At 53.1% G+C, this 12505-nt stretch overlaps 1 protein-coding gene across 3 annotated transcripts; it reads right to left on the bottom strand.

Moving 5' to 3' along the window:
• Nucleotides 1–238: 238 nt before the first annotated feature.
• Nucleotides 239–12024, bottom strand: FAM110A (family with sequence similarity 110 member A). 3 transcript variants are annotated; one of them, XM_081034017.1, is made up of 2 exons: nt 11806–12024; nt 239–1812 (listed from the first exon to the last, which is right to left on the bottom strand). In XM_081034017.1, exon 2 carries the CDS (start codon nt 1713–1715, stop codon nt 828–830), a length of 888 nt encoding a protein of 295 aa, XP_080890143.1. In that variant the 5' UTR covers nt 1716–1812; nt 11806–12024; the 3' UTR covers nt 239–827. The 3 variants fall into 3 exon arrangements, with proteins under 3 accessions (XP_080890143.1, XP_080890144.1, XP_080890145.1); XM_081034018.1 differs by lacking the exon at nt 11806–12024 and adding an exon at nt 5082–5107; XM_081034019.1 differs by lacking the exon at nt 11806–12024 and adding an exon at nt 3719–3762.
• Nucleotides 12025–12505: the final 481 nt, after the last annotated feature.

Below are 12505 nucleotides of genomic sequence, written 5' to 3'. Positions count from 1 at the left end.
GTTCCAGTACCAGCTCTCTCCCGATTCACTCGGTGGCCAGACCCAGTTTCCTCCTCCGTGAAGGAAGCCCACCAACCTCCTAAATGGTTATGAGGATCCCTCAGGCCAGGCCAACCACTGACCCTCATGTGCTACCAGATCCAGGGGTGAACAATTACTAGGTTTGGAAGGCTCCACCCCAAGACTTCTCCCACCTCTTTCCCTTGTAAACACAGAAGAGTCTGATGACCCAGCCCTTGAAAAACAAGCATTTGTATTTATTAACCAAAGGGAGGGAAGTCAGAGCCGTGCAAACTCCTACTGGTCCCTACTGTAGTCTACCCACCTGGGCCAGGTTGCCAAAGCCTGGGAAGAACAGTGGATAGCCCCTTCTTCCCTTCCCCCACCCCAGCGTGAATTACCAGGGAACCAAGGCCCACTGAGTAAGGAAGAGGAAGTCAGCAAAGGACAGAGAATAAAGAAGGAAGAAAGAAACAGAGCAACTGGGTAGACAGACGGGATGAGATCCTTGGCCCCTCATTCTCAGTGGGGAGAGCTAAGTGCCCCAAACCCACGAGAGGAACCAAACAGAGGTACACTCATGTCAAAACCCCAACATCAGAGAAACAGGGAGTGGTCCAAGGTCAAGAGGCAACTAACTCCCTCCAAGGACGGTCCTTGCCAGATGGATGCTGGTCCAGCCTCTGAGTCTTTGCCTCCAGACCTCGTTCACACAAGGCAGCAAGCAGCCTCTTGTCCGCTCCCAGCCAGGGAATGGACGGAGGCGGGTCAAGGGACCCACTGCCCCCCGCCACCGGCCCGTGCCGAGCGCCCAGCCCAGCGCGGGCCTAGCCCTCAGCCGCGGGGCTCTCCCGCGCCTGCCGTAACCCGTACAGCCACTTAATCACTCGGGCGTTGCGCTCCACCGCGGACACGCCGTACGGGACGCGCTCCCGGGCCCGCTCCTCGACGGTGGCAGAGCTGCGGAGGGAGCAGCCCCCTTCGGAGCTGTCTGGCTCGGCACTGGGTCCCGCCAGGGACACGATGTCTGAGCTGGCCCTCGCCAGGTGGGCCACACCCAACCCCCGTGCCTCCTCTGGGTCCAGGCCACAGAAGTTAAAAAATCGCTCCAGGTCGGCAGCTGCCCGCGAGAAGCGCTCACTTAGGTCCGACTTGGAGCGCTGCAAACCCGGGGGCCGGGCCGGGCTGGAGGCGGCTGCAGTGCCTGGTGATGGGCAGGGCTGGGCAGGTGAGGCTGGCAGGGGACGGACATCCACTCGGCGGACGGCAGTCGTACTGGGTGGCGGGCGTGGGGGAGTGGCTGGGGGGTCCTGACGGGCTCCCTCTGGCCGTCCCGGAGTACGGCTGGCCTCGGCGGGGGACACGGGACTATCACACAAGTCGATGAGGCTGCTGAGGATGTCCAGGTCCAGATGGGGTCGACGGCCGGGGCCAGGCAGGGCTCGACGGCTGGAAGTGAGCACTGTGCGGCGAGTCCCAGGGCTGAAGAGGGGCTGTTTAGACAGCAGGGGCTGCACAGGTTCCTGGCGGGTGTTGGCTACATGCAGGCTCTTGACGTACTTGGCCTTGTCTGCCTCCAGGCGCTCCACAGCACTAGGTTTCCGGGCTCCACTATCTGCTGGCCGCCGGAGCAGGTAACCCGGGACCTTAGTCCGCAGGCGGAAAGGTAGGGCGGGGGTGTCGCGGCTTCCGGGAGACAGCGTGTCCACAGGCATGGCTGTTACATACCCCAAAGGTTTCTGTATGAGGAGATCGGAGAAATGAGGAGACAGAGATCCAGGCAGAAAGTTGGCAGCTGGACGCCGGCAACCGCTGCAGGGGAGGAAAGAAAGAGAGTGGCTGAGCAGCTCAGACAAAGGCTCAGCAAAGACTGGAAGAGGCTGAGACTCCTTTCCCATTAAGTGTGAAGACCACGCCCCTGATTCATAGGGAGCCAATCAGAAGGCAGAAAACACCAGCTGCAGGCCTTGTGGCTCCGCCCATATCCCTGCCCTCCTCCCAAGACCCTGCACGGCAAACGCAGAGAGAGAAAAAGGTGCCAAGAAAAAGGGATGGGCAGCCTGAGCAGAAAAGACAGGGCAAAGCACACTTTAAAGGAAGCAAACTGGGCTCCCAGCTGTGTGCTGGGTATGAGCTGGCTCAACCTCAGTGGGTCCTCTTAACAGCTCCATTTTGCAGATGGTGAAACTGAAGCCCAGGGAGGCAACCAACGTGATTAAGCTAATTCAGCAAGTTGGTGGCTCTGCTCCTTGCCTCCAAGCAAGATGCTGACACAGGGGTCTTGGGGTCAGGTGACCAAGAGAAAGGGCTCCACCCCCACCTGGACTACCCACAGGGAGGGAGCATGGTACCACCTCCACCCTCACCCACCCAGGCAGGAAGCTGACCTGTGCCATCCACCGGCCTAGACATGCCAGGCCCCAGGCACAGCAGCAGAGCTTGTGGGGGAGAAGTGCAGAAAATCGCCACCCCCGCCCCAGTGGAGTCCAGACACCAACAGCTTCCAGTTTGGCACTTCAGTGCCAGGCCCATGGTGATCCATGTGTGCCTATGTCAGGAGAACATCAGCCCTAAGCGACGCTCCTCTAAGAGTGGCCAAAAATACCCCAGATCATACAGCCCCACTCTTGATCTGCCAGCAGCCATAGCATAGGCACCCATCGGCAGGAGGGCCCACACCGGGGGGCACAGGTATCTACATGATTACCTAGGCATCAGGGCCTGGTACCCCAGGGATCAAGGCACCTGTGTCCCTTTTACCAAGGAAGGGCTGGAGCCACAAAATGCCCCTGCAGCCTCCCTGGAGATGGGCCAGGAGACAACCTGTAGACCAAGTCCCGAACTTTCTCATCTGTTAACCGGGGAAGGAGGATTTTGTCTAGATGATCCCCAAGAGGTCTTGTAGTTCAGACCATCTAGTGTTGTGTTGTCTAATTCAATAGCCACTAGCCGTAACCTTAGCTTTAAATTTAAATTAAATAAAAACATACAGTTCAGTTCTGAATCACACTGGCCACATGTGGCTAGCGGTCACTACAATAGACAGCAGAGATGAAAGCATTTCCATCCATAAGCAGAAAGCTCTGTTAGACAGCCCCACTCAGACATCCACAATTCCAGGGAGAGTGTGGACTGAGGTAGGGAGGCAGGGTTCTCCACTGTATGCTGGACATTTGACACCATTCTCTCCTGTACTCCCCCAACAAGCCTGTGAGATAGGTCACTGTCACCTCATTTTACAGATGGAGAAACTGAGACTCAAAGAAATGACCAACCCAGGTCCCAGAGCAGATAAATAAGACACAAACTCATATCAGCCTAATTCACTCATCTATTATGTTTATAGCTTTACTCTTGGTTGTTCCCATTCCTCTAAAATATCAGCACTATGAGGGCCGGGGTGGTGGGGTCTGTTTTGTTCACTGTATCTCAGTTTCAAGATATTGCTCTCGACACGTAATAGGTACTCAATAAACTTTTATTGATTTAAAATGCCTATGGGGGCCAAATGTGAACGGGCAGACCTGGGATAAACTAGACAGGGGCACACCCAGCCTACTGTAGGCAATGGGTCCAAGGTGGTAAGTGCAGAATATTCTAGGAAGCTGGAAATCCAGAAGCAACAGGAAAACTCTAGATTCTTAAATGTTAGCATATTCAATAATAATAATTTTTAAAAAACATTGCACGGAGGGGGCAAGCAAGTTTGCAAACGTACCTGCCACCTCCGCCTCTCCATGTGGCCCCAGCCCCAGTTTGAGACCTCTCCTGCAATGGCAAGTTGAGAACAGAAACTTGGAGGGCTTTTGGCCAAGAGCCAGGGTTGCTCCCGAGGTAAAAGGGATGGAGTAGGTGGGAAAGGAAGGGTACTCCACTCAAAGGCGACCCCCAGAAGACCTCCGGAGGGAAGGGTCTGGCAGGAAAGGCAGCCTTGCTGAGCCCTGTAGAGGTGGCTAGATTCTGCCCCACCCCCGGGGCCGACACCTCCCAAACCAGTCCAACCCGTCGATGGCGATGGCGGTGGTTCCCTCTGGGGCACCATCCGGGGAAACCCAGAGGAAGGAGGTCAGGTGGGCAGGGCCAGGGCAGAAGCCCCGGGCTGGGGGTGGGAGGAGCGCATCCCCTCTGGCCTGACCTGCTGGCCCCAGGGACAAATGTGAGGAGCGGTGCGGGGCTTTGAGGCCACTGGCCCACCTGCCTGCCTGGGGCTCACCCACCTGTCCGCTGTGCGCCTCCTGCAAGCAGCCTCGCCTCTCACAGACTCCGTTTTCTCGTCTGCGAAATGCGGTTAAAAATAGACTTCCCTGAGCCTCCAGGTCACCGAGAGGATGGAGAGATAAAACAGGTCGAGGACATTCCTCAGCACCCAGCAAAAAGGCGGTGCTCCAAGAACGCGGCTCCTTTCTTAGGACTTTGACCCAACTCCGCAGACCGCCCCCCTCTCAGGGGTCTGTAAGCAAGATCCGGAAGGGTCTGTCTGCGACCGGACCGCGGACAAAGGAGGCACATGACAGAGGCTACTCCGGGAGCTGGTCTAAACAAGCCCCATTTCACAGGTGGGCAAAGGGAGGTGTGGAGGCTCCTGCGAGTTGAAGCCAGGGTCCCAGTCCCCAGGTGGGATTCGTTCTCTATGAGTCTCTGAGGCCTCCTCTCATCACCCAACGCCTACGGATTTCAAACGTTACCCATAAATGGCCCCAAACGCGCTGGCCCTGGGCTCTTCTTGTTGGCATTCCCGGGGCATGCAGCCCCATCTTACCCTCTCGCCACCGGCTTCGCTGGAGGCTGCAGAGAGGGAGTAGGGGCAGCTCGGATTCCTGTTCTGGCTTCTGTCCTTCCCCATTTCGGGGCAATCGTGGGGAATCCCAGCGGCGGAGGCCGCGCGCTGTGTGACTCTAGCAGCTCGCCGCCCCTCTCTGAGCCCGGGTTGGCCTCGCTCTTAAATGAGAGGGCTGACGGCTAGACTTCGGAGGTCTCATCCTGGCTGAAAGGTGAGCCCCTACCCGGTCCCCCCCTTCCCGAGGAGGGAGGGGTGCCAGGGCCGCCCCCACCCCGGCCGGGCGCCCCCGGCCCACACATACCTGGCCGCAGCCGCGCCACTACACTGCGCTCTGGCCCGGCCCACCTGGGGCTCAGGTAACAGCGTTTGCGCAACTTCCGGTGGCCAGCAGCAGGCAGGTGAACCCGCCGGCCCAGGTATTACCCACAAAGAGAAGACGAAAGCCAGGCAGCAGCCTGAACCAGCGCCAGCACCCGGTCCCTGCCGCCCCCACCTCCCGCCCACCCCAGGAAGCTCTTCTGGGAGCCCCGGCCGCCGATTCTACAGCCTCAGTGACCCCATCTGCACATCTGGTGCATGGAGTCCCCATGGCCCACTCGGGCAAAAGCACCTAGTCCCCCTCTCCCACAGCCACAATGACCCCCAGTTAATGTGCACTGCACAGCATGAGAAAGTGCTTTTCCTGGTATTAGTTAACGCATTTTAATCTTCCCAACAACCCCTATGAGGTGAGCTGTATTATTATCCCCACTTGACTAATAGAATACTAAGGCTGGGACAAGCTGAGTCAGATGCCGGGAGTCACCCTGAGGAGTCCAACCTGGGTACTTTCCCTCCAGACCAAGCCTGAATGCCACCCCTTTCTAGCTGTGTCCCTGGGCAGGATGTTGGACCTATCTGGACCTCCACTCTACCAAGTGAGGAGCGCGCCATCTTCCAGGCCAGGCCAATGTGCCTTCTTAGGTCCTGACCGTGCCATAGAAGCTTGGAGCAAGCTGTAAGCATTGGTAACAGCAATAATAGCGCTAATAATAACTACAATTTTTGAGTGCCAGGCACTGTACTTATTTAGATCTCTGGAACCCCCGCCCCGAAAGGAGGAACTGTTTAATCCCCATTTTACACTCCACAGCAGCCCTGCAGTCAGGAATCCCTGGGAGGAGGTGATTATCTCCTCTGCCAGCCCAAGCCCAGTTATGTCACTTCAGGTGGCACGCTTGATTAGGCCAGTTCCACAGGGATCCTGAGCCCCAGGGAAGGAAGTGCCCCCAGCTTCAAACCCTGGGGAGGCTGAAGATGGCCAAGTGCCATGTCAGTGCCTGGGGGGGTTTGTACCAGGATTGGGGTGAAGGGCTTGAGAGAATAGGAAGTGACTCAGGGAACAGCTCTCTTCCCCCTAGGAATGAGTCAACGCTGAGGCCTCCTCCAGGCCCAGGGGTTTGATTTTAGGGGGATGAGGGAGACAAGACCATCATTCCCACAATGGCCTGCTGGGTCCCTGCCTGGCCCTCCACTGAGGCAACAGTGGGGTAGGGGAGGGCTCAGTTAGGCACTAATTGTAGTAAAGGCAAAGCAAAAATAACAGTTTTCATAATAAAATAGGTAAGAACTTTACTGAGTGCTTACTGAGTGCTTTCTTTGTACCTGGCAATGTCCTAAACGCTTTATATATATTAACTTATTTGATCCTCATATCTACTCTGTGGGATAGGTACTACTATTATGCCTATTTTACAGATACTGAGGCACAGAGAGGTGGGGCCACTTGCCTGAAGTCACACAGCTGGTAAATGGCAGAGCCAGGATTTGAACACAGGCATGGGGGGTGGGGAGAACACGGGACCAAGTCTCCAGTGTTGCGCTTTGGCCACTCGCCAAGGGGCTCCTAAGGAATCTCAGCCTCTCTCGACTCCAGAGGGAGAACATCAGCCATAGAGCACTCCCTGGCTATAGTTCTGGGTCTCAGTTTCCTCAGCTATAAAATGGGAACAATAATGGCAATGTTTTCCCAACATCACTTAAAATACCCTGTGGGTCCCCATCACGTTAGAATAAAATTCAAACCTGCACTCAGCCGTCAAGCCCTCCAGGATCCAGCCCCTGCCCTCCTTTTCCACCTCATCTCCAAACTTTTCTGCTCTAGCCACACAGCCCTCCCTGATGTCCTGAACACACCAAGGTCTTTCCTGCCTCAGGGCCTCGGTACCGTCTGTTCTCTGCCTGTGACCTCTTCCCTCACCTCTCAGGTCTCACTTCAAATGTCACCTACTCAGGTAGGCTTCCCTGATTTCTCTGAGACTCCTGTCAATTCTCTCACCCATTTTGTTCCCTTCCAAACATTCATCACACCTGTCACTTTAGATATTCACTTATCTGTCACTTGTTTCCCATCTCCTCACTGGGCTGGGAACTCCACCACACTCTTCCATACTTTCTTCCTCCAGGGACCATACACAAGAGGGGACACCATTGACCAAGTGGCAGGACTGGAACTAGGCCACCTCAAAAGCCAAGGCCCCTCAGCACCAAGCTTCCTCCCAACCCCGGACACTGCCCCAGCCTGCCCCCACCTACCCCACTCTTCCTCCAGCCTCAGTCACGCCATTTAAGCTGGGCTCCAGCCATTTCTAGCTAAGCCCTGTTCTGTCTCCAAACCTCCAGATGCCACATACAGACCTCTGCACACACTGGCACCACTGCCCGCAGTGCCCTTTTCCATTTCATCTCCCTGGCCACTTCTCTAGCATGGACTCTGGAATTGTCCTGCCTGGGTTCAAATCCCAGCTCCACCAGAGGTCGGCTATGAGACTTTGGGTAAGGTACTCAACTTCTCCATGCCTCAGTTTTCCCAACTGTGAAACAGGAACCCTGACAGTGCCTCCCTCCCAGAGGCCTGTGCATGACAAACGCCACCAAAGCATGAGCTGTGATAACTATTCCACCAACCAGATGCCCCCTTGCCCAGCTCCTGGGTGACGAATTCATCAGCCCAGAATGTTGACCCAATTCTCTTAGAGGTTACAAATCTAAGAGTGCAGAGTCACTTGAATAACCATTGCTCCAAAGGAGGTCTACAAATGACAATAAACACATGAAAAGATGCTCAACATCACTAATCATTAGGGACACAGAAATCCAAACCACAGTGAGATACCATGTCATTAAGATGGCCATTACCAAAAGAAAACAAGCCAACCAACAAACAAAAACAAAACAAAAAACAGAAAATAACAAATGTTGGTGAGGATGTGGAGAAATTAGAACCCTTGTACACTGTTGAGAATATAAAATGGTGTCGCCACCGTAGAAAGAATATGGCAGTTAGGCAAAATTTTTTAAATAGAATTAACCAGAGGATCCAGCAATTTCACTTCTGGGGATAGACCCAAAAGAATTGAAAGCAGGGTCTGGAACAGATATTTGTATACCTATGTCCACAGTAGAATTATTCCCAATAGCCAAATGGTAGAAGCAAACCAAGAGTTCATTATCGGATGAATAAATGAATGTGATACAAACATATAATGGAATATTACTTAGCCTTAAAAAGGAAGGCTATTCTGACACGGGCTACAACATAGGTTAACCTTGAAGGCATTATGCTAAAGTGAAATAAGCTAGTCACAAAGGACAAATACTGTATGATTCCACTTATATGAGGTACCTAGAGTAGTCAAATTCATAGCAACACAGTAGAATGGTGGTTCCTAGGGGCTGGGGAAAGGGGAGAATAGGGAATTAGTGTTTAGTAGGTATGGAGTTTCCATCTGGGAAGATGAAAAAGTTCTGGAGATGGATGGTGATGGTTGCACAACAATGTGAATGTACTTAATGCCAATGAACAGTACACTTAAAAATGGTTAAAATAGCACATTTTATTTCATATGCACTTAAAAAAAAAAAAAAAAAGAGGCAGCCAGATGGCTCAGTTGGTTAGAGCACGAGCTCTCAACAAGGTTGCCGGTTCAATTCTAGCTTGGGATGGTGGGCTGCGCCCCCGCAACTAGATTGAAGGACAACGACTTGGTTCGGAGTTGATGGGTCCTATAAAAACTCACATTGTTCCCCAATATTCCCCAATAAAAATTTTTTTAAAAAGGGAGAGAGAAAGAGTACTGAGTCTGAAGCCAGAAGCCAGACTCCATGGATTCAAATTCCAGTTCTGGATGACCTTGTACACATTACTAAAGTTCTCTTGTGCTCAGTTTCCCTTTGTGAGGTGGAAATCATAACAATGGTAACTACCTTACATCATAATATTGAGGGAATTAAATGAGTTCATACTTATAAAGTACTTAGCACTCAATGAGTGCTCAAGAGATGTTAGTGATTTTCATTCTTTGTTGAGAGGGCAGGAGGTATGGTTTCTGATGTTTATAATTTTCATGACATTCTGCACCCCCACCCTCATCCCTTCCTTCCACCTGCTTCTCTCCTTCTCTTCAGCAGAAGCCCGCCCAGACTTGGGTAGAGACAGGAGGCCCTCACCTGCCCCAGAGGAGGATCAGGAAGGCTCCAGGCAGCAGGGTGGGAGCCAGCCAGTAGAGTAGCCCCAGCTCAATTTCAGCCCAGCTGTCCAGGTCAGAGACACCCAGCGGGGGCATCCTCCAGGGCCACACCAGGCCCCACACTATTTCTGGAGTCTCCCCAGACACTCATGCCCTAGCCTGCCTGGCGTCAGCCTTGCCGAGAGTCAGCCTTGCCCAGGGCGGCCTTATACAAACTTCAGGAAGGGAGAGGTGAGCAGGCTGCGGGAAGGATGTGGGGGCAGACGCATAAGGCAGTCATCTCCTATTTGGCCCACCGAAGGCCCACCTCTGTTTGCATCTGAGGTTGCAAAATAGGGATAAAGGGGCTTGCACTGGAGACTAAATGTGAGATATACCATACACAAAGCCTTAGGGAAGGGCCTGGCACACAGCATGGGGAATGTGGGGACTGGGGCAGACCCACAGCAAAACAACTGAGCCCACTTCCTGTCTGGATTGCCTCTGCCCAGGCCTGAGCTCATCATCATGGCTTCTTATCTTGGCCCAGAGATGTAAAGAAATTTGCCCAAAGTCACACAGCAAGTCAGTTACAGATCACAAACAGGGCAGTGGTTTTTTGATTAAATATATAATCTAATATATATAGCTTTATATATAATATATATATATATATATATATATATATATATAACTTTTCAACCAGGTGACATATGCATATGGCTCAAAATTCAAGAGCTATAAAGGGAATGGAGTAAAAATAAACTCCCTCCCACTCTTGTTCCCTGCCACCCAGTAAGTTCCCCTCTCTGCAGGCACCACTGTAACCAGACAATTGTGCATCCTTCCCGGGAGATTTTAGGCAGACACAAGCAATAATGAACATACATGTTTTCTAATTTTTACACATATGGCAACGTGCTGTGTGTTTTCACCTTACTCTTTTTAAAAATATATGTTGTTCTTAATAATATATGCTGTTAATATATTACTCATTATAACATATGTTATCAATTTACTTAATAATATATGTGGTTGATAATACTATATGTTGTGCCACCTTAGTGCATAAAGAGTCCATCAGCTCCTACTGATGCCACCAGGCTCTCCCCATTACACACCACACTGCGGCATCACTGCACCTACACCACTTGGCCTAGAAGTGGGACAGCTGATGGGAGGACGTATTTGTAATTATGACAGAGATGGGGAGGAATGCACTCCATAGAGGCCGTATCAATTGATTTCCCACCAGCAGAACACACTGCAAACGGTCAATAAATGTCAGCTTTAGTTTCTGTGATTACAGAGGGTTTTGGAAGCCCTCAATTTTACAATGGAGGTGAGTACCTCACTTACCTCATCCTAGCCTCTCCTTGCATCACATTCCAGTTGGGGAAGATAATAAACTCACTAAAAAGTGAAATATACAGATGGGTAAATGCTACTGAGAAAAACAAAATAGACAAGGGGGAGGGCAAGACATACGAAGTCAATAAATATTTGTTGAAAGAATGAACGAAAGATTTGTTTTCTTTCTGATTTCCCAGAGTTCCTCTCCCCAGAGCCAGGAGGGGTTCCGAGGATAGAGGATAAGTAACCCCCCCTTGAAGAAATTCAAGACTCTCAGATGCTATGATTCTGAGTGTCTGGTGTTGAAGCCAGGCTGATTGAGAGCCAACCCCAGCGCTGCCAGGTCTGACTGTGTGACTTCAGGCAAGGATCTTAGCTTCTTAGAACCTCAGTTTCCCCACCAAAAAAAGGAAACCAACAACAGTAGCTTGGGGAACCAGGGGAGCAGGGGTCACCAGGAGGCAGGGCCTGGTCTAGGTCAGATGCTCCACCAGGAGGGGCCCCGGGCCCACCCCCTACTCCAAAGTCTCCTGGGGCTCCGGTGACTGGTGGCTTCTGATAAAGGGCTGCCTCTGTCTTTTCCCCCAACCTGGACCAGATTCCCAAGAGTCCAACAGCGACTCCAAGGTCAGAACACCTGTTGCCCACTTGGCATCTAGCCCAGAAATGTCAGTCCAGCCCGATCCCCCCAGAGAAGCCCTGAGAGGGACTGCACTGTAATTCAGAACCCCGTGGGCAGAAGGATCCCCAATGAGCCCTAAGTCTAAGCCCGTGGAGTTCTGGAGAAGATCAGACAGATGCCCAGAAGAACACCCGGAGGACGGCGTGGGGGAGGGGGAGGAGGGAGCTGACCCAGCCAAGGCTCCACGGGGCCGTGTCCCTGCTGCTAAGAGGCTGAAAAAGTGACCACCAGTTGCCCATCTGGGCCTCTGTGGCAAAGTTAGACCTATCGAGATTAGAGACCGCGAGGGAGAGCAGAAAGACCTGAATTGGATTCTCTGCAAGACCTCGCCAGGCTAGGACACTTGTCCGTCTAATCCTCAGCGGTCTCATCTGTGAAATGAGGTACCACTGCCTCCCACAGGTACAACGCCGAGAGGACGCACACAGACGGCGCTCCATGAAACGAACCGCCCCCCCCACCCCCAGGCCCGGGCTCGCGCCCCAAACCACCCGCGCCCTCACCTGGAGCCGGCTATAGGCGAGTCCCGGCTCCTTCACTGCAGGTCTCGGAGAGGCTGACAGCTCAGACCCCGGCGGGGAATGGCTGTGACCAAAGCAGCTCCGGGGGCCCAGCCTCACGTGGGAGCCCGCAGGGAACTGTTCCGAGCTGCCCTCCGCACCCGATTTGAGCGGGGGGATCTGAGTGTCCTAAGGCCTCCACCGGAGCGAAGGTCCTGCAGCGCAGAGGAAGGGGAAGTAGGCATGACGTTCCTCCCCCCTGTCACCGGAATGGTTTGCCCCGGACATCCTGATTGGTTCCTCGCTTCCGTTCGAACGCCGCGCCGCCCGGGTTGCCAGGCGACCGTTTAGCTTCGGTTCCGGAGGTGAGCGCTGCGCCTGGGCATCCGCCCCGCCCTGCGCCTTTGCTCTGGCCTCCTGTTCTTCCGGCGGGCACTGTAGCCCCGATGCCTAGTTGCTCAGACAGGACTTTCTCCCGGTCCCAAGCTGGATGAGGCTCACTCTAGGATCCCCGGGTGTTTCCTATTCCCGACTTTCCAGCTAACTCGTTGTATGTGCCCGGGGAAGCCCTTTTCCCTCTCTCTTCCAAAGAATGGCTTGGTTTTAAAATATACATATCCAGCACTCCCGAAATTTACTAAAGAAATGATAGAAGATATGAGCAAAGATTAATATAACCCAGCGTTACTTATCATAGCAAAAT

The sequence above is a fragment of the Rhinolophus hipposideros genome, assembly GCF_964194185.1.
Source record: "Rhinolophus hipposideros genome assembly, chromosome: 22".
Taxonomy (NCBI): domain Eukaryota; kingdom Metazoa; phylum Chordata; class Mammalia; order Chiroptera; family Rhinolophidae; genus Rhinolophus; species Rhinolophus hipposideros.
This window is presented reverse-complemented; position numbering and strand designations above follow the sequence as displayed.